Genomic DNA, 24781 nt, shown 5'->3' on the forward strand with positions numbered 1-24781 from the left:
AACATTAAAGGCCACAGACAAGGCAGGCAGTCACAAGACCAATCTCGTCAACAGAAGCAGAGGTGATAGAATTTTTTTTTCAATAATCATTTATTGTTGAAGACAAGCACTTTCTTCACTAATGAAGTAGACAGATGGTTTATTTGTTCCAAACAAATCAAGGAGATAAAAAAGGAGATTTTAGAAATGCAGAAAGATATGTACCATTATCTCACTTGATTTGAGTTAAAGTGACTTCTTAGAAGGTAATAAGTCACAAATTGAATATTTTTGGTTTGAGTAGAGAAATTCTAGCAATTTAGTAGCAGTTATTAAACTAGATTTGAGAGACATTGAAGTAAATTCTGAAATGTTTAATCAGTAATACTGAAAACTTAAAGTTATGTATCAGATATGTATGTGACTTACCTGCACTTTATTTTTTACTTGCGTAGCTACTTGTATATCATATTCAGATTAAAATGGTAATGATTGTTTTGTGAACTATTCCATTTCTTTCTGTCAAGATCCATTATGTCAGATATCAAGAGTGACAATAGGATAACTTCACTGAATACCAGGACAGGAATAAGAAATACCTTAATTACCATTATTGACCAGCTTCAGAGGTGTCAGCGATCCTTGAATGAGTATTTGGAGGTACAGCTGACATTAATATAGTTTTCTAGAAAGAAAGTCAAAATGTTTGAATTTAAATCAACAAAACTGATTTATTTTGTTTTTGTATAGGAAAAGCGCTCTGCCTTTCCAAGATTCTATTTCATTGGAGATGATGACTTACTAGAAATTTTAGGACAGTCCACAAATCCTTTGGTTATCCAGTCTCATCTTAAAAAACTTTTTGCTGGTAATGCATTCATCTTAATTTGTGACATGTACTTGTTTAGAAATAAGGTTTATCAAAGCTAAATAATCTGTTGCAGATTTTTTTTTTAAATGTTTCTGCAACTTGACATTAAGGAATTAATTTTTTACTTTAACAATATGTAACTTCATTGCCTTTTTCTGATTAACAGGCATTAATAGTGTCAGCTTTGATGAAGAATTCAAATACATAGTTGCCATGAAGTCTGTAGAAGGAGAAACTGTGCCACTTAGAAATAAAGTTATTCTGTCAAATGATGTGGAGGTAAGAAAATCACATCCAAGTATAGTTCAAGTGTCTTCGAGAAATTATTTTGAAATGTAACTTATAATGTTTTTTCATCTGTTTCTCAGGTGTGGCTAAGCAGTTTGGCTTTGGAGATGAAAGAAACCTTGAAAAAAATGCTAATTGACTGTGTTGATGCTGGGAAAAAATCGCAAGGTTCAATCGATCCGTCGCTCTTCCCTTCCCAGGTAGTAGTTGGTCCAGTAGTGCCACTGTGTACTCTTAGATTTGCCAAATACATTGTTTTTTGAAGTCTCATGAAAAAGTATGCGTATGGATTTGGCAGAAAATAACCTCAAACAAATCCATTTTATCTGAAATACTCAAGTCTTTTACATGGCAGCTGGTCTTATGTTCATATATTTATTAAATTTGATGTAAATCTTGATCTTGGTTGGTAGTGAATTTTGTATGCAGGGCTTCTAAGACTTAGTAACATTAAAAAGCCCTTTTGAGTCTTATTAAAATTTAGTTTCCAAAGCTTAGCTGAATAAGCAGAAATAGTCATGAACAGGAAATTCTTTTATGCTGTTTTGTCAAGTAACACAGAGAATCACAGAGAATCACACGGGATCACAGAATGGTTGTGGTGGGAAGTGGCCTCTAGAGATCACCTGGTCCAGCCCTCCTGTTCAGGCAGCATCACCTATAGCTAGTTTGCCCAGGACCACATCCAGACAGTTTTTGATTGTCTCCATGAGTGTATTAGATTGCATTGCAAGCTTTTGCTACATTTTGTCAGGTTTTAGGATGGCTATGGTACAGTAAAATGCTTTAAATATCAGATATAATAAGCAATTGCAAATTAATTGAAAAACTTTTTTCTTTGTGTCTTCTCTGTTTATAAAATGTAATTTGAATTTTCTCTTCCAAAGATTCTTTCCTTGGCAGAACAAATTCAGTTCACTGAAGATGTGGAAAGTGCTATTAAAGATCATAATCTGCAGCAATTAGAATTAGAACTCATGGCTAAACTGGAACATTATACTGGCATTGATACTAATGTAGAAGATACTGGGAATACAGGTATAAAAATGATAATTAATACATAATTATTTAGAATTACTATGTAGTTGTATAGTATATAACATTCTGATTATTTAAACAGGAAATTGTGGAAATATGCCTTGATTTGAGTTAATAAAGTTGAGTTACGTAAAGTTACCCATCTACTATTGCCAAGATGAGTTTATTTAATATTTCAGAGTAAACGATGTTTTTTAATTTAGATTATTTAGATAATCGTGGAGCATTTAAGTATCTGCAGACCTCTAATTATTTTTAATAATTTTAATATTTTTAGGTTTATATATACTAACTGATCATTTGTGCTTGCCTACTGAACTGTGCTGTAGTGTTATGTTTCATTATAGGAACTGGCCAAACAGCAGTTGAGGTACATTATGTCAAGCCAGTATATTCTGTTCAACTATGTAGCTGATTATCTTTTTCTTAGATGTATACATCTGCATCTGAAATAATCATTCTTGAGTACCTCTGTAGCAAAAGCAATAAACTATTTATTCTCATGGCATTATTGTTCTGAATTTTATATAATCCAAATGAGTTAGAATAGTTGTGCCTTTGAGTGCTTATTCCTCTCTTTTGACCAGGAGGGGGGCTTTGAGTTACTACCTCAGATGTTAAATTCTGTATTTTAATTTAGGTAAGGCAGCTCTTACTCTGTATGTATAAAAAGACTCAATTTGACATTTAGTTGATAATCTTCCACCACATTTGTATAGCTGCTCACTGTATTCTAGTTTAGTGTTTGTGAACTGTTAACATCTGATACATTAATTAGGAGTAGGATTCATATCACCTCCCTTCAGCAATCTGTAAGTGAAGAAATTTCATTGAAGAAACGTCATCCGCTATAGAAGAGTGTTCATTCCATCTGTTGTATAGTACATATACAGTGACTTTTTAATTTGGATAAAAGCTGTGCTTTTGAAGAGAGTTGCCTGATTACTCCCTCTTACTTTGGTTTAATTCCCATCATGGAATAGTATAGCAGTACACAAAATGGATTTAAAAGAAAACTGAATTAAACTGTATGTTTTTGAAGTACACTTAATGCACCCAATCTGCTCTTGAACATTCATTCCACATCACCCTAATTAGTCTGAATAAAATGTCCAGATTACATGTAGTATGGTTTTCAGATCCTGAGCAGATCTATTAACAGGTTGTGCTATGCTGATGATTGAAGGGGACTTAGGTGTAAACACTCCTGGAATAAATTGTTTTCCAGAAAAACCTCTGTTTTTCTCTACTGACTGTAGAGGCAGAACAAAATCACTTCTAAATGACTGAAACTACATGGTGATTCACATTCTTTGTCAGGATCTCATTTTATGCTGCTTGCTTTAGATAATAAATAATATTTCTGTATATCATTGAAATGACATCTGAATAAAATCGCAGATACTAGAAAGCAGGACAACGAATTTGAGAATGAGTAATCTTTCTTCCTTCTACACTGTTGTGTTATGGTTTGTTTTTTTTTGTGGTTATTTGCAGAATCAGGAATCCTTGAGCTCAAGCTTAAAGCTCTGATTCTTGATATCATTCATAACATTGATGTGGTGAAGCAGCTAAATCAAGCTCAGGTTCATAGTGTTGAAGATTGGGCTTGGAAGAAGCAGCTGAGATTTTATATGAAAGACCAAAAGTGTTATGTTCAGATGGTGGATGCAGAACTCCAATATACTTACGAATATCAGGTGTGGTATTTTTTGGTTTTATTTGGTGGCTTTTATATGTATCTCAAACACTTTCTCATTTCACACACTCAGCTGTTTGCGTCTCAGCTGTTGCAATTTTTGTTCAACTTTGTTGTGTCCTTAGCATGGTGTTTCGTAGAAAATACTACAAAGTATGATAATAATTTTCATTCTTGGTATTGATGGGGTAAGTGTAAATTGTATGGAAAGCAGCTACATTATCCTATAAATATTTTCTAATATGCTTGCTACTTTTATATATCAGAGTGGAGTTTCATCTGTATTGACCCCTGTTCTGTTACTCTAAAAAAAAATGTTCACTATGTTTTGGCATTTGACATAAAATCAGGAAAATTTCATAACTGTAAAAAAATTCAAATACGTATCAAGACAGTGATCTTGTCCATTGTGTTATATTTTCAAATAAATCACCTATAAATGAAATTAATGAAATCAAATAATAAATATTTTCTGTCCACCAACCAATATACCTTTTTTTTTTTTTTTTTCCTGCAGGGTAATTCTCCTAAACTTGTTTATACACCTTTGACAGATAAGTGTTACCTAACTCTTACTCAGGCTATGAAGATGGGCCTTGGAGGAAATCCCTATGGTCCAGCTGGAACTGGAAAGACGGAGTCAGTAAAGGCGTTAGGTGGACTTCTTGGAAGACAAGTATTAGTCTTCAATTGTGATGAGGTAAATAGGGTTCCATATAATTTAGGAAATGGGTATCTATGTCCATATTTCATAAAGGAAAATGATATTCTACAAATACTTTTGATAATTTGTCAGTTTCCGTTAGAAATTTGTGGATATATCCAATGACATGTTTTTTAATAGATGGGATTACAGTTTTCCATTGTTATTTGAATTTTGATAGTATTCTTTTTAATTTTAAGGGCATTGATGTGAAGTCAATGGGACGCATATTTGTGGGCTTAGTGAAGTGTGGTGCCTGGGGCTGCTTTGATGAATTCAATAGACTTGAGGAAGCTGTACTGTCTGCAGTATCTACACAGATTCAGACAATTCAACATGCATTGAAGACACACAGTCCTGTATGTGAGATGCTTGGCAAAAAGGTACAGCAAAATATACTTATTTTCTTCGTATAAAAATAGTCTGTAAACAACTTGGTCAAACTTAAAAACTGACTATTGTAACTGAACATAGTCCTCCCAACACTTCTCGATACTGTTTTGTATCATAATACACTATTATCATGCCCTTCTAATGCTAGGTTGAAATGGATCATAATTCTGGAATTTTTATCACTCTGAATCCTGCTGGAAAAGGTTATGGAGGAAGACAAAAACTGCCGGATAACCTCAAACAACTTTTCAGGCCAGTTGCTATGACTCATCCAGACAATGAACTCATTGCAGAAGTGATTTTGTATTCAGAAGGCTTTAAGGATGCTAAAATACTTGGTAGAAAATTGGTTGCTATTTTTAACCTAGCAAGGTAAGCTTTTTCTTTTTTTTTCCCTAGTCGTGTTATCTTTCTGCTTCTGTTCTCTCCTGCTTTTATTTTAGCATTGACCTTTGTGGTTAACTCGCTGCCATCTTGTTTCTTCTCCATCTAGTCTATGCCAAAGCATGGCTGTAGGGATACAATCTACACATACTTTCTATTAATCTTCTGTAATAATTAAAGACTTGGCTATTGCACAAAGCTGTGTGTCAGAAACAAAACTATCCATAAAAGCCGCAGGTTTAGAGTAGTCTAAAGCTTTACATTCAATACATTAAAATTAAATCTGAATGGTATACCATGCAAATCTCTGTGGATACTAATTTCACTGTTGCAAATATATTAGAAGGTTCAAATGTGACAATATCTGGAATGCAGTTATAATCTCAATGTGGTGAAGTAGTGCTTCCTTATTACACTAAGTATGAATGTGAGCATATGAATGCTCACAAGCACTGTGTTGAATTTATACTCATAATATTGTTTAAATGAAAGTAGCTGTTTGGTTATGTGTGTTTGAGAAAATAAGGTGAGAGGTTTTAATGAATGCTGCTAGGGACAATAGTAATAAATACATTAGCTGTTGAATATACTCACTGGTTTCTCTTTTGCCCAAACCCATATTATGAGCATGTTCATTTGCCAAACAAAAAATTCAGGCTCTTGTCAACTAAAGCCTGTTACAATATTGCTGTTTTCAAATCTAGGGAGCTTCTGACACCACAGCAGCACTATGATTGGGGTTTACGAGCACTGAAGACTGTTTTGAGAGGCTGTGGCAATCTTCTTCATCAGATGAAGAAAAGTGAAGCAAAGCAAGAAAGTAAGGTTGACTGTGCCAAACTTGATTGTTTTGGATATTGTGTGGGTGTCATTCACTCCAGCTTTCTTCATCACTGGAGTTTTGAGAAGCCATGGCTTGGATCTGGAAACAATTTAGTGAAGAAAAAAATATCTGTTAAAGTCCTCCTGCATTAGGAGATCAGAAAAGACTGTTGCTAGATTCTATATTGAGTTTCTTTTGATAAGAACATAGATACAGGAATTTATTCTAGGTTGATTTTTGAGTGATTGTCAGACTCATTTTCTTGGCTTAGGACAGGAAGCTTGTTCATCTGATGCTTTCATTGTTCATCAGTTATCAGATAATTTTGTTTCTATTTGAGGTTTGCTAAAATTGTCACATGACATTACATTCAGATTGGTAGACAGAGACAAATATAAGGGCAGGTAGAAATAATAGAAATGTATTGGACTAGATTGGGTCACTTTTTTTTTTTAAGAGGTTTTAAATTAATGCTTGTTGTTTAGATGTTAAATGAGTGGGAATTTAGAGTGTAGGATGGATGAGCATTTCACATTTTTAGAGCGTAACTACTGCTTTCTGTTCACTTAAAGAGTATATATCTGAAATGTTTTGAAGGCAGCCTTGGTTTACAAATCTTGAAATAACAAATGGTCTAACAACTTTAAAGAATTTTTAATATCCTTTAGTTTGGATCTGCCAAAGAAGGATTACCAACAGAGCACATTCCTATCACTGTTCCTTGCTATGACATTTTAGAAGTGTGGGCTCAAGTACTGATATATTTCAAGTTAAAAAACCCCAACAAACAGCTTAAACTGATCTGGCTTCTTTGATTTTATTTCCAGTTAATGAAAGTCACATGGTGGTTCAGGCCCTGCGGCTTAATACCATGTCGAAGCTCACGTTTGCAGACTGCGCGCGTTTTGATGCACTGGTTAAAGATGTATTTCCTGGCATTGACTTTAAAGATGTGGAGTATGCTGAGTTAACTACTGCTTTACACCAAGTCTTTGAAGAAGCAAACTTGGAAATTATAAGCACTCAGGTAAACATTAACTACAGAGACAAAACAATATGAGTTATTCTGAATTACAATTGATTTATATTGCATTCATTTGACTAATTTCTATTTACTTTTAGAATAAATCTTTTATGAAAAGTGAGACTAACTGATAGATTCTAATTACATGTATGTAAAAATATGTATGTGTGTTTGAAGTGTGGCAGGTCAGTTGTGTAATGAAAAAAAAAATAGTGCAAGGAAAATTAAGATGTGAACATGTGGCATGGTTTCATTCAAGCCAGGTAGAAATGCCAAGAACTGTTTTGGACAGTGAAAGAATTAAATATGTAAACATTTGGTTTTATCAAGCATTCTATGTCTCTTTTATATTTACTTATTGTAGGACTGAATGAAGTTCAAGAGTTCATGAATTTCTCATTAAAAATGTACCTAAAGAGGGCAGATATTTTAATATTAGTAATTTAGTGAAATGCTTCTAACATGCATAATTTTCTTGATATTCTTTAGTATCATAATTTTAGTTACTTCTGCAAAATATCTATTTTTTAAAGAAATGTATGCAAATTAAATTAGAAAAACACTTTAGAAGTATGTCATTGATTTAGCCTTAAAACTTCACATAGCCATTGTCTCTTCTATTATCTAGATCAAGAAAGCTTTGGAATTATATGAACAACTACGTCAAAGAATGGGTGTAGTTATTGTAGGTCCAAGTGGTGGAGGTAAATCAACACTTTGGCGGATGCTAAAGACAGCACTTGGTAAAACTGGGAAAGCAGTGAAACAGTACACTATGAATCCCAAAGCAATGCCTCGACATCAGTTGCTAGGCCATATTGACATGGACACCAGAGAATGGTCTGATGGAGTGCTTACAAACAGTGCTCGACAAGTGGTTCGAGAACCCCGAGGTATGTTTGTGAGGGAGTCATGCAGCACTATGCTTACATTTCTGTAATTGTTTTTTTTTTTCTAACATTTTTATATTATGTTAATATTTGTGGATAGCATAATGTAAGAAATTTTTTTGTGACAATCATGGCCAAGAACACTGATACATGTTTTCAAAATGTGAGAAGAAAGCAAAAACAGACAGCTGAAGGTAAAGCATGTAAGGAATATCTTCATAGAACATATAATTAATTTATAATGAATGATAAGTATTAAGTAGTGTTAATATATATCAAGGGGCAATATTTTAAAGTGGTTTTTTTTGGGATTTCATATTTTATTTTTGTGTCTGGAAATAGATGTTACTTCGTGGATAATTTGTGATGGTGACATTGATCCTGAATGGATTGAGTCTTTGAATTCTGTTTTGGATGACAACAGATTGTTGACTATGCCCAGTGGAGAAAGAATTCAATTCGGCTCAAATGTCAACTTTATATTTGAAACTCATGATTTGAGCTGTGCCTCTCCTGCTACAATATCTCGAATGGGAATGATCTTTCTGAGGTGAGTCACAGGAGTATTACATACTTTTAAAGTAAGCAAATACACTTCTCTTGAAAGACGGTGTAAAGTGGATGGAGCAATTTAATTACTTGCTTACTCTTGCAAAGCAAATCAAGTTTCTTTTAAGTTGCATTTCATTTCTGTGCTCTCATGTTATAATCTTTTGGCTAATACATCTCAGACTTTTTCAAGGAGACATAGTGCATTCTTTGTTGGTGTGTTATCCTTAGGGGCCTAAAATATTGGTTAGAAGTTCTTGTTAAAGTATTTCCCTGAACTTTTCCTGCAATTTTGTTGTTCCTTTCAACCTGTGTATGTGAATATATGGATGCCTTGTGTTTGTCTAAATCTTGTTTTGGTGTGGTTTTGATTAGTGATGAAGATACAGATCTTAATTCTCTGATAAAGTCTTGGCTAAGAAGTCAGCCTGAAGAATGCAGACACAACCTTGAAAATTGGATTGGTGACTATTTTGAAAAGGCTTTAAACTGGGTTGTGAAGAAGGTTAGTGACTGAATACTAAATCAAATTTTAGGCTCTGTTAAGGATGATCCATTTTTCTACTTTAACACTGAAGAAATAATTCATTTTAATTTTTAAATTTTAATTAAAACAATCTTAGTACTTTATTTAATGGCTATTTTCCTAAGAAGATTAGTATTGTAACTATTCTGACCAGTTTCCAAAACCTGATTGCTGTACTTGAAGTTTTTAAACATTTAATACAATTTTAACTAATGAAATACATGTATTCCTGTGAAGCTTAATATCTGTCTTTAATATTCCATACTAGACATTTTTCTTTATGTTTTCAAAGTTCTGAAAAATCTCAACATCCAAAAAATGGAAAGGTGAATTTTTTTTTTTTTTTTTTGACTGTAACAAAAGAAATAGATAAAATTTGAGAACTGCACAGTATAGGCTGCAGCTTGTAACAGGTTGGGGAGAAATGCACTGCCAGATAGCAGTTGCACAGAACACTACTTAGGAGAAAACCCCCACTGCTGCAGCCAGTAAGCTAGTGTTTGGGAGACCTAGAATCTCCTAAATCTCCCCTTGGGGAACACATGTGGTCCTTTTGTGTTTTTAATATTAGTTACTCCCTTGGTTCTTTCACCCATGGAGATTTTTAGACTTCTAAGGTATCTTCAGGTGGATACAGAGGAGAAACCATGACATTGATCCTAAGGCTGCAATTTCCCTTTGTGGCTAAAGAGCAAAATCCATAAAGAATCCATTTTTGAGAGATATTTCCAGTATACAGTTACATTGATTTAACATAGAATCACAGAATGACCATGTTTGGACAAGACCTTAAAGATCACCTGGTCCAACCGTCAACCTAACGCTGAGAAGTCCTTAACTAAAACATCTCCTTACCTACTGTGTCTATATGACTCTTAAATACCTGTAGGAACGATGAGTTCACCACTGCCCTGGGCAGCCTGTTCCAATGCCTGATGACCCTCTCAGTCCTAACATCCAATCTAAACCTCCCCTGGCTCAACTTGAGGCCATTATCCCTTGTTCCTATAGATTCTCAAAATCTGTAAGGGAAGTTCTGATTCCCTATCCTAAATTACATCAATACATAGTCTACAACTAAAACTCCCAAATGAGGGCTTAAGAACGGAATTTTCTAGGACCACAGCAGTATCAAGATCTGTCATAATTTGTGGAAGTGTCAAAGAAAAATGAGTATGAGTCTGCTATCAATACACCACATTTATTTTAAAAAACATATTTAAGCCTACTGCAACTTGCAATTTACAGAATGACTCTGTGGTGGAAACAAGCTTAGTTGGAACTGTGATGAATGGACTGTCTCATCTTCATGGGTGTACTGATCGTGGACAGTTTATTATTAACTTGTTACGTGGTCTTGGTGGCAATCTCAATATGAAATCACGACAAGAATTTGCAAAAGAGGTAATCTTTTTCAGCAAGTTTATTAAAAATTTCTCAGTATATGTAGTAGGAATAGTGATTTGCTGTCTTCTAGCAATACAAATTTACAATAATAGAATATCTGTGCTCTAGTTTGTTTGCATTCACTGTTTGTAGGGAAATAGCTGGGAAGCAAAGGAATGTTTCATGTGTCACCGATACACTGCTACGTGTAACCAGTTTGGATAGCATAGGTGGCTCTGCCCATACTGTCTTATGCAAGGCCCCTCTATAGTAGACTCTGTGTGTGTATATGCATTGTGTATATGTAATGCAGATTTATTTTGTGGGGTTTTTCTGTTCAGAATGCTGGAAATAATGTGAGGGCTTTGTTGCATCTCATCAGGGTGGTGTTCTTACAGCATTATGTACTGTATATGCTGGGGTGTGGTTTTGGTTTTGGGTAGATTCTTGGAGAGCACCATGACTAGGGAACAGTGTTGGAAAACTATGTTGTGTACTGGCCATAGTGTCTAAAGAAGGCTGTCCATGGGGGTAGTTATCTCCACAATCACGCGAGTTTTGTGTTGGAGAAAAGGAAATACTTCTTCCAAAAGGCAACCTGGAGCTGTAACATATATACAGGGCAGATGGTAAAGGTTTAGTCTTGTGTTCTGAAATTAGCTGTTGATGCATGTGAAGGAGTTATTCTTATGGTAATTATTAAGTATGTTGCCTAAACACATTTTGTTATTTGTACTATGAAAAAGTAGTATGAGTAAGAGTAGTATGCTATTGTGTATTTAAGGACTTAATTATAAAGCATATGCATAACATGGAAGAATTTTCAAAGGCAGCCTTAAAAATACCAAATTGAAGGATTAAACATTTGATTTACAGACATATTCTTTGAACATTCTTTAGACTATCTTGAAATTGTAGTTTTTGTCATTATAAGTATGGATTTAACAGAAGCTGTATTTTTTTTTTTTTCAAAGATCTTCAGCTGGGCACAAGAATCTCCACCAGACCCAAGGAAGCCCCTGGACACATATTATAACACTGACACTGGACAGCTAATGCTGTATCAGCTGAAAAAGCCTGAAAATCTGACAGCTGATGACTTCAGTAATATCCAAACACTTCCTGTCATCCAAACCCCTGACATGCAGAGAAGTTTAGATTACTTTAGACCTTGGCTAGACTTGAATAATAAACAGCCATTTCTTCTTGTGGGTCCTGAAGGATGTGGAAAGGGGTAAAAAATATTTCCTATTTTAAGAAAAAATATACTTCTGGCTATTTGATAGGGTTTGTAATACTTGCTTCTAATGCTTTTGTAATATGACTTTCTGCTAGAATATTTAGGTGACCAATGAAACAAAACTTTTGCAGAGGCAAATAGGTAAATTCTTATGAAGATTTACAGGGGAAGTTCAGGCTGCCACTATGCATTGGAGCCATCCGAACAAGGCTTTTAGATATGAAACTGGATCTCTGAAAAACCTGTGCTGTCATGGAGCAACAGCTGAAAGGCACACGAGGTATCATCACAAGAGGCACTAGATGCTTGTGTGCCAGCAACTGAATTTAGCTCATCCTATTGCCTGTCTTGGCTCCTCATCTAGATAGGTTGGATCACTATATACAATGTATTTAGGCTAGGGCTTTTTTTTGTCTAATGGTATACTACATTTCTATTGAATTTCTTGAATGAAAAGTGCTACAATTTTAAAGGCAAGAATGTTTAATGCAGCAAGCCTCATGCGTCAACTATTATATTAATACAATATGTACTGTATGTATTCTAATTAAAAAAATATACAATACACATAAATATACAATAACTTTGGATACATAGTATTGTAATGCATTTATGTATTAATTATGCATATGTGTATGTATACACTTGCTTTTTTAGGATGCTGCTTCATTATGCATTTTCTCAACTCCGATCCACTCAGATTGCTACCCTCCACTGCAGTGCACAAACTACTTCTCAACATCTTCTACAAAAACTAAGTCAAACTTGCATTGTAATCAGTACAAACACCGGGCGAGTGTACAGACCAAAGGACTGTGAAAGGCTGGTTTTGTACTTAAAGGATATAAATCTACCCAAACCTGATAAATGGGGAACAAGCACTCTAGTGGCTTTTGTGCAACAGGTGAACACTTACGTCTGTTATTTATAATGAGACAAATATACTGGAAATAGTTTAGTGTATGTAGTAAATACCTACATTGATTATTTTCAAAGTTGACATCCTGCATCTGTATGGACATTAGTTGTGTTTGTACTTTGATAGAATATGTAGGTGTCAGCCAGAAATAAGATACCATTTGACTTACATGCCTAAGTGGATAAAGACAGTGCTCTCTTCAATGAGTTATAGTGCAGTAAGCATATTAATGACAAGAAAATCATCAGGACTAGTCAACATGGATTCACTAAAGGCAATCCATGCTTGATCAACTTGATAAACTTCTATGATGAAATGACATACCTGGTAGATTAGGGGAACACAGTGGATTTAGTTTGTCTGGACTCCCATAAGGCCATTGATGCTGTCTCCCAAAAGATCCTCACAGAAAAGCTGCTGAATAAGCAGATAGTGAGGTGAATTGAGAAGGGGCTGAACAGCCAGGCCTAGAGAGTGGTGATCAGTGACACAAAGACTAGTTGAAATTTGTTTAACATCTTTATTAACCATCTGGGCAATGGAGCATAGTGTACCCTCAGCAAGGTTGCAGCTGACAAACTGGAGGAGCAGTACAACTCTGGTAATAATGGTATAAGTCTCACTATTTTTTTTTTTATTTTTTTTTTGTATGATGCTCTGTTGACTTTCTTTTAATGAAATGTTTAATTATTAAAGGTTCTTACATATCAAGGATTTTATGATGAAAATCTGGAATGGGTTGGTTTAGAAAACATCCAGATTGTAGCTTCCATGTCTGCTGGAGGAACATCAGGGAAACATAAACTGACCTCCCGATTTACTTCTATTGTACGTCTCTGCACAATTGAGTAAGTATGTGGAAATTAGTTTGACTTTCAGAACTCGGATTCAACCTCTGTTTATAGGTCCCTTGCTCAGTTTAGTCTTTATGAAGATGTGACTGTTCTGTTCTTTCATCTTTTCTGATGGTTTGGGATGTTCAGATTTGGTGCTATTTGGTGCCTCTTGGCACTAGAAACTGTCTAATGAGCATGATGTAGTTACCTGTTGGTAGTCAAGTGCTTAAAATATGTATTCTGTTGGATTATTTTGCTTTCAGTAAACTGCTTTCTGCAGCTTTATATTAAGATGCTGTTTGTTTACAAATTTAGGGAAATTTAAAAGAAGTTTGTTTGATTTTAAGTTTGAACACAGTTATATTTAGAAAATTTCTGAGGGATGGCCTGTTGCAATAAAATAATAATTTTACTTTGCTGCTGAATAGAGATGGTATTCATGATTTCTCAGCAATTATGTACATATCTTTTTAATTAAAAAAATGACAGTGATAGTCCATAATGATTACTTGTTTTTTTCCTTTGTAGCTATCCAGAAAGAGACCAACTGCAAGCTATTTATAGTGCCTACTTGGAACCTGTGCTACAGAAAAACCTAAAGAATCACCCTGTTTGGGGTTCTTTACCAAAAATACATCAGCTAGCAGGATCTATGGTTCAAGTATATGAACAAGTATGGAAGTTTAATTTCTTTCTTCAAGGAGATGGAGAATTCAGATTCTTTTAATAGTTTTTGATATTAACAGAGGAATAAAATGGTTGATCAGTGTTAAAATCCAAGTTGATATCTTTTTCATAATGTTGATATTAGTTTTAGAGATATTTATTTGCAGAGAATCCTAGGTATTGGAGGCAATCTAAGTAAGCAGTAAGTGCTCCTGCTTTCCCTGAGATCTGGGATTTTGGCATGATTTTGGCAAATATCTATGCTTTCAGTTCCTGACTTACAAAATGTGGATAGTAGTCTTTTCCCACTTAATGGAAGAGAAGACAGTGTACATCAAAGATTGTTATGTGCTCAGATGTTATGGATGATGTTATGGGTAGAGAAGAGAGATGAGAGGGTGGAGTCTTTTGCATACATCAAATAATACCTATTAAAATTTTACAATCATGAAAATAGATGTTTAGACACACAGTTTAATTTTATCCTCCCACATGAAATTTTATAGATTTCTTTCTAGCAGAACACTTAAGTACGTGCTTTTCTTAATTATGTACACAGCCTTGCTGTGGTAGGTACTGTGGTGCTTACTGGATATTCCAAGAATGTATATATCCAGACAGAACCATGATGGAGAACTGATCTTTATGACTGGGGTGTGGGAATAGTCTCTGGTAGCACACACCAATTATCAGAATTCTCTAGGACCAAGTAACTAATGAAGGTAGTTGTTCTTTTAATTAAAAATATAGTTCTAAATTCAAATACCCTCTCTGGATGAAGAATTAGTATTTTTATTGCACTTTTATATTGCCTTTGCCTTTTATATTTAATATTGTTTTTAGAAAAATATTTGTTTTGTGTGATAATACTACACAGTCCTAGGTGACATATGCAGTTGTTTGCATAAAAAATGGTACAGAATCTTCTAATAATGAGAAAATATTTTGGGGTAAAAAACCCACCAAGTTTCAAACAACTAATCTCTGCACTATTCAAAAACACTAGAGTGCATTAATAAAATGTCTAAATATATAGATCAAATAGAAAACTAATTTATCTGGTATTTTAGAAAAATTTAAAGCTGCATTTCCAAGTGCTTTACATTTTAAAACATCACTTTTCCCCCATCTTGAATTCCATTTTTAGGTACGATCAAAATTCACAATTGATGATCACAGTCATTACCTTTTTACACCATGTATTCTTACTCAGTGGGTTCTCGGTTTATTCAGATATGATTTAGCAGATGGTAAGTCACTTATGTCTTACTTGGTTTTCATTGATAAAGCAGTTCTAAAATATCATAAATTATTATTGATGTCAGTCTTACCAACTTCGATGTGCAACTTGTTCATCTATGGTACTCTTTCTAAACTGTGAACAGTCTGTAACTCAGTAGAGGGAAAAAATGCCTAAGAGTTCATTCCATAACATCTAGCACACAAGTTTAAAAAAACTCCAATGATGTTTTGAAATATGTGTGGTATCTATTTATTAATTAAGGGAAGTTAGTGAGTTGGGTTGCATTCTCTACTCTGGGAACTTGAAGTGAACCCCCTACTCCCACCGTTTTTTTCTGGGTATATTTGGGTTTTCAGTTGGGTTTTTTGAGCATATGTCTTGTCTTCTGGATTCCCAGAGACTTCGCTCTCATGCTTGTCTTTTTATACTTGGTGGTACAAACCTGGTTAAGTGGCTCTGGAACATAACTGACACACATCAGCTATGACCTACTTAACAAAAAAAATCTTAATTACCCTTAAACATCTGGAAAATATCTAGAAAACTTTCTGATCTGTGTAAAAATTTACAAATATCTAAGAGCCTAAGTATTCTCACAGTTTGGGGCAGTCTAATCTGAAAGTTCTCTCCTTAACTTTGGAAGTAGTGAAATTTGTAAAGGCATTAAATTCTGTCTGCTTTTCTAAATAGACAGCATGGACTTCTTTCTGATCTTGTTTTGTCTCTCAAATTGCTATTATGACTTGATCATGTGCAATTACTCTTTACTGTGTTTTAGCTCTTGTGTTTAAATAGAATATGTTTCATTTTATCTTGTAGTGATCCATAAATATGTTATTAAAAAACACTTAATCATGTTTCCTTTTTCTCTTATTTCTTCCGTACTGATGTATTCCTGCTGGTATGTAGTTTCACTTAATCATTTTCAATCTCTTATTTTGAAATGGAACATTTGAGAAATGTAAAATTTATTGTAAATAAAGAAGGTTAAATCTCTCCTTAAATTTTGTAGGACCATCGGTACAAACTGCAGACTGTGTATTGGAAATCGTTGCTTACGAAGCACGTCGGTTGTTCCGTGACAAAATTGTTGGCATGAAAGAACTTCATTTATTTGATAGTATTCTGAGCAAAGTGTTTCAGGGTGACTGGGGCTCAGATGTTCTGGACAATATGGCAGGTAAACTATTTGAGGTATACTACAGACTTGAAATACTTAAGAACTGCCTGATTACATCAGTCTCATCAATCCAGATAGCATATGAACTGACCACCTAAACCTTTGAATGTTTCCTTTTATATTCACAGATACCTTCTATGTAACTTGGGGAGCTTGTCAGGAGGCATTTGCACCAGGACAGACACTGCCATCCCATGGGAGGCCACTTGGCAGACTAAACTCAACAGACCTGAAAGATATTATTCAAAAAGTGAGACAAGATTAAAGAATAAACAGAGCAAGGATTCACAGCAATTATTCTAGGCATTTTTTGCTGGAAGTAGCATGCGAGCACCAGGTTTAGGGTGGGGGCTCTGCTATGTGTTTGAGGAATCATCTTTTGCATTTCATCAAGTGAGGGAAGGCTTATGATGCTGTGTGGCAGGCAGTAGGAATTATCTTTCATCAAGGTTGTTCTAATGAAAGGGCGTCAGTCACATTTGCTGGTGATTTACGACAGTTTGATGGAAAACATTTTGAGGAACTTTGATGCCTGTATCTGTTTGTGTATTGTTTGAGTACCAAAGTGTTTTCTTAAATATTTGCTTTCTGAATTTGTAATTTGCTAACATAATTATTATTTGAAGAAATACAAATGGATTCTTGGCAAGATTTTGGCAAGATTTAGCAAGGTTTTAAACAGTAAAGTACAAAAAATGAACTTGATGAGGAAATGCAAGCATGTTAACTCTGCTACGCTGACTGATTTTCATGATGAGAGCTTTTAGATCACCTCTTAGTAGCAGTGTTTGATGGACAGCTCCTGTAGATGGAGAACTCTCTCTACATTGCCAGCTTGTGACCAGTGGACTGTGTGGGAAATTGACATTCAATAGCATCAGCAACCAGAGTTTGTGGTGTTTTTTTTCAAACTACACAGTTACACTGGGATCCAAAGATAACAAGGCTGGAATTTAATTTTAGGATCTGTTATTATGGATATTTCACTAAGGAATTACATAATCTACAATTATGCAGCAATTCACTGCTAAATAACCTTAAACCACTCTTCCAAGTTATGTATAAATTAATCTGTAGTTAGAGACACAGCTCTGACTTTGTTCTGGTCCATTATTTAATTAATTCCATGGTAGATTTTTAATTTCATGTATCACAGACTTCTAGGGTATCCTGGTGCTGGGACTAATGTGATCTGTGGCAAAGCGTATGCTAGGTATCTAAATTCTGTCACATAAATAATTTATCTGTAATGAACTTTTACATGTTGGATGCTTTAATATCTTACTGCTTTTATCTCTTATTAGTGGACTTTTTTTTTTTTTCTTTTTTAATAGGGTATTATTCATTATGGGCGAGACAAAAAAGAGATAGAGATTTTACTGTTCCAAGAAGTCCTCAGTTATATGTCTAAAGTGGACAGAGTGCTAAGTTTTCCTGGAGGATCACTTCTTTTGGCAGGACGAAGTGGTGTAGGTCGTCGGACAGTTACCTCTTTAGTTAGTCATATGCATGGAGCTGTTCTGATTACTCCCAAAGTTTCCAGAGGCTATGAGCTGAAGCAGTTCAAAAATGATCTTAAACATGTAAGTCATTCAGTGTCTTCCATTTTGTAGTGTTGTAGATGGGTATTTAAAAAAAAAAAAAAAAAAAGAATATGGGAATTTTAAAGGACACAAAAGTGTTGTGTGAAGAGATATTTTCAGAAAAGGAAATTATCAACACTGTATATGAAATAAGTAGATTTTTAGAAGCTCTCAGTGTTGTGTATACAATTATGTATAGTGATTACTTCAGACTACTTTTTTGAATACCAGAGCTGTTTTTATGAGTGTTTTGGACTTAATAATTTCAGACTTTATGTGAATAATGGAAAGGGTTCTTTCATGTGTATACTTTCATATTTGTATATCTTTTTATTTTCTGTCTCTACTATGGTATTGCAGTTAATAGGATAGCAGCTGAATTAAGGATTAGCTGAATCAAGTCAATTTTAATGATTGATGAAAGTGTACATGTTATTTAAAAACAAATGCAAACCTTGAAACAGGAGTTTCTCAGTACCTTCATTAATGCTAAAGAAAATTCTAGTACAAAGCCCACACGAGTGGTACAGCTGAGTCACATCTGGAACATAAAAACACTCTATGAAAGAGTCTTTTCTAATTATTGTATTATTTTATTACCAAACCATACATCTAGGTAGAATGTTCTTTATATTTGATATCTCATGTAACTGAATCACCTAATAATATTTTGTAAATATATAATAGTGTAGATGCTGTGGAGAAAATATGTATGTAATATATAATCAAGGGAAGATTAAAAAAATATATATTCTATATACTGGTATTTAAATGTTTTCCCTGCGTCTAGGTGATGGAGCTTGCGGGCATTGAAGCACAGCAGGTGGTATTGCTGCTTGAAGACTATCAGTTTGTTCATTCCACATTCCTTGAAATGATCAACAGTTTACTGTCTTCAGGTGAGACAAGTCCACTGTTCAGATTATAGGACCACTATTACCACACAGTTAGCTCAATGAGGCAGAATTAGATTATGTTTTCTAACTTTATGTTAGTGTTATTTAGCTTCTACATGAGAATCTGAGTTGAAGTTCACTTAGCTATCTTTTAACCTACCCTGCAGTATGGGTACTTCCAATTTCTCAAAGTTGCAAGTTAAGAAACTTATTTCAAAGGTGTTCTTTACACTGGTGTAACAAGATGATGATGTATTCTACTCTACAGCTTCCCTTTTCTAATAAAATTAGAAATTAAGGTGTTTACCCAGTGTTTTACTAGATTGCATAAGCTGAGTTCTCTACTTAAATGAATACTAGCAAAGCCAAATTTTTTGAAAGTAATGAGATGATGAATACTATTATGAATAATATAAAAAAAATAATAATAACAAAAAAGATTTTCTTATCTAGCTTTTGTCCTTGATTAGAGGGAACACTGAAGGACTGAGTCTACGTCAGTAAATGTTTTTGGTAACTGCAGAGGTTTAAGAGCTGATTGATAAGAGCACCAGATTTTTCTGTCTCCCAGGTGCTAATCTAAGTTTCCTTACATTATCAGATTCTTGTCATCCAGTGTTAAGCCTTTATGTCTGAGGACCTAGATAACTACTGTCTTTCATGTTTCTGTTTTCTAGTGTGTGAAAAGATCTGGTTTGATTTGTTTTATATGCAGTGTTGGATCACTGTTTTGGGTAGATTTGGATTAGGGCTTACAGCAAGCTTACTACCCTTGATTTCAGAAGGGCAGATTTCAGCCTCTTCAGGGATCTGCTCAAGAGAGTGTCTTGGGATAACCTCCTGGAGGGTAGAGGGGCCCATGAAAGCTGGCTGATATTTAAGGATCACCTTCTCCAAGCCCAAGAGCGTTGCATGCCAACTAAGAGGAAGTCAAGTAGAAACTCCAAGAGGCTGGCATGGATGAGTAAGCAGCTCCTAGAAAAGCTCAAACTTAAGAAGGAAGCATACAGGGGGTGGAAGCTAGGGCAGGTATCCTAGGAGGATTACAGCGAGGTTGTCTGAGCAGCTAGGGAACAGGCAACCCCAGGCACAAATACAGGCTGGGGGAAGAATGGCTGGAGAGCAGTCCTGAGGAGAAGGACTTGGAGGTGTTAGTTGATGAGAAGCTCGACATGAGCCACCAGTGTGTGCTGGAGCCCAGAGAGCCAGTTGTGTCCTGGGCTGCATCAAAAGAAGTGTGGCCAGCAGGGCCAGGGAGGAGATTCTGCCCCTCTACTCTGCTCTAGTGAGACCCCACCTGAAGTGCTGTGTACAGTTCTGGTGCCTTCAGCACAAGAAAGGTATGGACCTGTTGGAAAGGGTCCAGAGAAGGGCCACCAAGATGATCAAAGGCCTGGAGCACCTCTGCTCTGAAGACAGGCTGAGAGAGTTGAGGCTGTTCAGCCTAGAGAAGAGAAGGCTCCGGGGAGACATTACAGTGGCCTTCCAGTACCAGAAGGGGCTGCAGAAAAGCTGGGGAGGGGATTTTCATCAGAGAAGATAGTGATAGGACGAGGGGTAATGGTTTAAACTGAGAGAGGGGAGATTTAGGTTAGATATTAGGAAGAAATTCTTCACTGTGAGAGTGATGAGGAACTAGAATGGTTTTCCCAGGGAGGTTGTTGATGCCCCATCCATGAAGGTTTTTAAAGCCAGGTTGGACAAGGTTTTGTGCAACCTGGTCTAGTGGTAGGGTTCTGTGCTTATGACAGGGGGTTTGGAACTTGATGATCTTTAAGGTCCCTTCCAACCTTAATTATTCTATGATTCTAGGAATTAGGTTTTGAAGTATAGTTCAATAATATAAGCAAAATAGGCTGTTGAAGTGAAATGAAATCACTATGGTTTGTTTTTCTGTGATATCATGAAATGAGTGATGAAGTATGTGGGATGATACTTGTGAACATATGAAGGTGAATACTGCAATATTCAAATGCTCTATACAAAGGATTCAAGGGAATCCTTCAAAAGACTTTGAAGAACTATAGTGTATTTGATCTGACATTTTAAATTCATTCTTGAAATAGGAGAAGTTCCTGGGCTGTATAAAACAGAAGAATTAGAACCATTGCTCTCTCCTCTGAAGGATCAAGCTTCACAAGATGGATTTACAGGACCAATTTTCAACTATTTCACGTACCGTATGTGAACAGAATGCTAAGTTATAATTTATTGCAAAGTTATAAAAGTGTTACAATAATGGACAAATAATTTTTAACATGGTCCTCGTTTTGTGTGCAGTTAGTTATTAAAAACCAGGCAGGAATAATGATTACAGTGTGATATTTGAGGGCACTGAAACCTCAGCTTAAAATTTATTCTTCTATCTGAAATTTTATATCCATGAATGTTCTACAAAGCTGTTATAAAATCTGCTGTTGAAAATAATTAGAAGGAAGAAAGCTTTTGTCCCCATCATTTTATGATTTGTTAATCTTACAAATGAAGTAACAGAGTTTTTCTTCTGTTTGTCATGTATACCTACAAATCACTTTGGATTGAGTAATCATAAGCACATTGAGAGATACATTTCTTACTTATTTGTGTTTCTTCCTTAAACCAGCAAAAAAATTAAGTTTCCAAATGAATGGCAGACTGTGACTGAAAGAATACTGATGTTGGCAGTTGTACTCGGGGGCTGTGGAACTACTTCTAAATGTGCCTGTGTAGCCAAGAAGGCCAATGGCATCCTGGGGTGCATTAGAAAGGGTGTGGTTAGTAGGTCAAGACAGATTCTCCTCCCGCTCTATTCTGCCTTGGTGAGGCTACATCTGGAATATTGTGTCCAGTTCTGGGCCCCTCAGTTCAAGAAGGACTTTAGCTTGGAGAAGAGGAGGCTGAGGGGCAACCTCATAATGTTTATAAATATGTTAAGGGCAAGTGTCTGGAGGATGGAGCCAGGCTTTTTTCAGTGATGTCTAGTGATAGGACAAGGAGCAATGGGTGCAAACTGGAACATAGGAGGTTGCACATCAACATCAGAAAAAACTTCTTTACTGTGAGAGTGACAGAGCACTGGAACAGGCTGCCCAGAGAGGTTGTAGAGTCTCCTTCACTGAAGACATTCAAAACCCACCTGGAGGCATTCCTGTGTGATGTGCTCTAGGTGACCCTGCTCTGGCAGGGGCGTTGGACTGGATGATCTTTTGAGGTCCCTTCCAACCCCTAAGATTCTGTGATTCTGTAATTAGTTCTTGGTCTTTATTCATTGGAATGAGAACTACTGGAAAGTAAAGTACTGTAAGCTGTCCTAAATTAATAAAAAATACACTAATACACATAATAAGAATCGAGGATATTAAATTATTTTTTTCTGTTTATAAGCACTCCTGCTGTAGTGTGATGTACTATAGTAGTATCTTTTTTCAGAAGTTGCCTTGTGATAAGTATTTGAAGGACAGTAAATTATGCTGTATTTACAATACACCTACCATCATGTAGTCAGATGGTTATCTACTAAATATTTACTTTGCATTTTCTTAGGGATCCAACAAAATCTGCATGTTGTCTTGATCATGGATTCTACCAATTTAAATTTCACAATAAACTGTGAAAGTAATCCAGCACTGTACAAGAAATGTCAGGTTTTGTGGATGGAAACCTGGTCAGAAGACACTATGAAAAAGGTAAATTGTATTGATTAAAAACTGTGACTTGTTTGAATTAATATTTCCAAACCTAATTATGCATTGGTGAATAAGATAAATATATTTACATTTGTGAAGGAATAATTACCATTGTGTGTATTTAATTTGTGCAGTCCTACAAAGACAGAAAATTCTGAAGCACAGTTAAGTAACATTAGCATTGTTGTTTTACTAGTTCCATTATGTTTTGTTCTCTCTGTGGGCTGACTAACAAAGTGCTGGCTGCTATGACTCTTGTCAAGCACAGCATTTAAGAATAAAATACAAATACACTACAAGCAGAATGTTAGAGCCAGTTATGCTGATAATATTGTTTCTATAACGCTTGACATCTAGTTTAAAAACAAATTAGTTACATGTATATCAACTGCTATAGATCTAAGACTACTGTAAACTTTATGTTTTTCACACCTGGACTGTGGGTTGGCCAATCTCTTGCTAGAGCCATGGGAACAGATGATGTGGAGCGTCTATTTCTACCTGGGCTACTGATACTCCTCCAGCTGTCATTGTGCTTCAGGTTCAAGAGCAGGTTGTACCAAAAGTTTGCTTTGGCAAAAATGCATGGATCAGCTCTGTCCACAAATAAAAAATGTTTTTCGAAGTGTTATCCCAAAAGCAGGGTCCATCACCTGGTGTGCCGAAAGCCAGGCCACACACAGAGTCGAGATACTTGCTTTAATACACGGTTCTGCACAGGAAAAGGAGCGGGGTTCTATTCCACAAAGCAAGCTCAGTTTCCCAAAACACGGGTGCTACTTTTATATGCAAAAATTTCAGAAAGAACTTTAACATTGTTCTATCACTGACACACACGATTGGCCAACTAATTCCTTGCTTCCATTTAAAGTGGCAGTGCTCAAGAATTGCGCTACACATGCTCAAAGAGTAAGGAGCCTGTTGTTAGTAGGGGTCCCTCTAGCCAGTTGGTGTGAATTTTAGTATGCTAATGACTCATTAATATATTAATACAGTTATTTCAATTACTTAATGTGTTTTTCCCCAGTGCTCAAGGCTTTAACCAAGATAAGCTGTGGGGATTGCTTCTTTCCATCCCCTTCATTTGTCTAGCAGGTGTCCTGCAGGCCTGTCTCAAGGCTGGGCTGTTGATTACTTGGAGAGTGTTTTTCTCTAATTGGAATTTGGTTTTATCCAATTCCCACTATTTCACTGTTATCTAGGCCTTGTTTTTATTCTGCGTGTCTCTTATGTTCTCTTCTATGTGATTTTTCCTAAATGTGATTTTTTCCCCTGTAATATTACTAATTTCAATTAATAACTGACAACAAAAATATATTCACTTTCACTTCAGTGGGGACTTTTTTTTTAAAGTGAAGTCTTGCCATTTAGTTGTATGCCAGAATCTTTGAATTTATGTTGTTTATTTTTACCATTATACATTGTATAGTTGATAACATGTCAAGGTAAGCCTGCTCTTGGACCATGAAAAAGACTTCAAAGACTTGGGCTTAGGCATTGTTTAATTCCAGTTTTGTATCTGCAACAGTTGTACTTAAGACTGTCTGATTTCCTGTTGAGTTGTGCATCTTCTTAATTCATTGACCTTTGTGTTATTGTAAGAGTCCTGTGAGAATTAGTTGCTCTTTCTTACAGCCAGCAAAAGCTCCTATGCTTGAGAGAACAGGAGCTTATCAGTGGCAAGGAAAGGCAGAATTGATCTTTTTTAATGCTATAAATGCTCTGTAAATACCTTATTCTGAATAAAGCTATCATAGTCAGTCTTTTTAAATGAGAAACTTTATTCAGCTAGACTGTGGTATTTTTTTTTTTATTTTAACTCAAATTTTCACTTCACTGTTTGTAATTTAATGCAAAAAATCATGTTCATTTTTTTAGATACCTGAAATGCTTCTGTATGATTCAGATGATCAAAAAAATACTGGAAAATCCCATAAGGAACTTAAGAAAACTCATTCAGGTAATATTTAGGTGGACCAACTAGCAGCTCTTACTTACTA

General features: G+C 35.3%; 1 protein-coding gene across 2 annotated transcripts in view; it reads left to right on the forward strand.

Annotated features, from left to right (window-relative positions):
* Positions 1 to 24781, forward strand: part of DYNC2H1 (dynein cytoplasmic 2 heavy chain 1) — a 156224-nt gene that overhangs the window by 23656 nt on the left and 107787 nt on the right. For both annotated transcript variants that reach the window (XM_051626994.1, XM_051626984.1), the window contains 27 exons: positions 507 to 639; positions 730 to 847; positions 1017 to 1129; positions 1219 to 1338; positions 2026 to 2176; positions 3674 to 3876; positions 4393 to 4575; positions 4779 to 4961; positions 5120 to 5343; positions 6060 to 6175; positions 7006 to 7205; positions 7831 to 8095; positions 8435 to 8642; positions 9017 to 9146; positions 10416 to 10571; positions 11528 to 11787; positions 12451 to 12697; positions 13409 to 13560; positions 14077 to 14221; positions 15362 to 15464; positions 16470 to 16637; positions 16766 to 16887; positions 17972 to 18220; positions 19011 to 19119; positions 21183 to 21296; positions 22639 to 22781; positions 24660 to 24741. In XM_051626994.1, the coding sequence (XP_051482954.1) occupies positions 507 to 639; positions 730 to 847; positions 1017 to 1129; positions 1219 to 1338; positions 2026 to 2176; positions 3674 to 3876; positions 4393 to 4575; positions 4779 to 4961; positions 5120 to 5343; positions 6060 to 6175; positions 7006 to 7205; positions 7831 to 8095; positions 8435 to 8642; positions 9017 to 9146; positions 10416 to 10571; positions 11528 to 11787; positions 12451 to 12697; positions 13409 to 13560; positions 14077 to 14221; positions 15362 to 15464; positions 16470 to 16637; positions 16766 to 16887; positions 17972 to 18220; positions 19011 to 19119; positions 21183 to 21296; positions 22639 to 22781; positions 24660 to 24741 (4397 nt within the window). The remainder of the gene's footprint in view (positions 1 to 506; positions 640 to 729; positions 848 to 1016; positions 1130 to 1218; positions 1339 to 2025; positions 2177 to 3673; positions 3877 to 4392; positions 4576 to 4778; positions 4962 to 5119; positions 5344 to 6059; positions 6176 to 7005; positions 7206 to 7830; positions 8096 to 8434; positions 8643 to 9016; positions 9147 to 10415; positions 10572 to 11527; positions 11788 to 12450; positions 12698 to 13408; positions 13561 to 14076; positions 14222 to 15361; positions 15465 to 16469; positions 16638 to 16765; positions 16888 to 17971; positions 18221 to 19010; positions 19120 to 21182; positions 21297 to 22638; positions 22782 to 24659; positions 24742 to 24781) is intronic.

Source organism: Apus apus, chromosome 1 (assembly GCF_020740795.1).
Source record: "Apus apus isolate bApuApu2 chromosome 1, bApuApu2.pri.cur, whole genome shotgun sequence".
Taxonomy (NCBI): Eukaryota; Metazoa; Chordata; class Aves; order Apodiformes; family Apodidae; genus Apus; species Apus apus.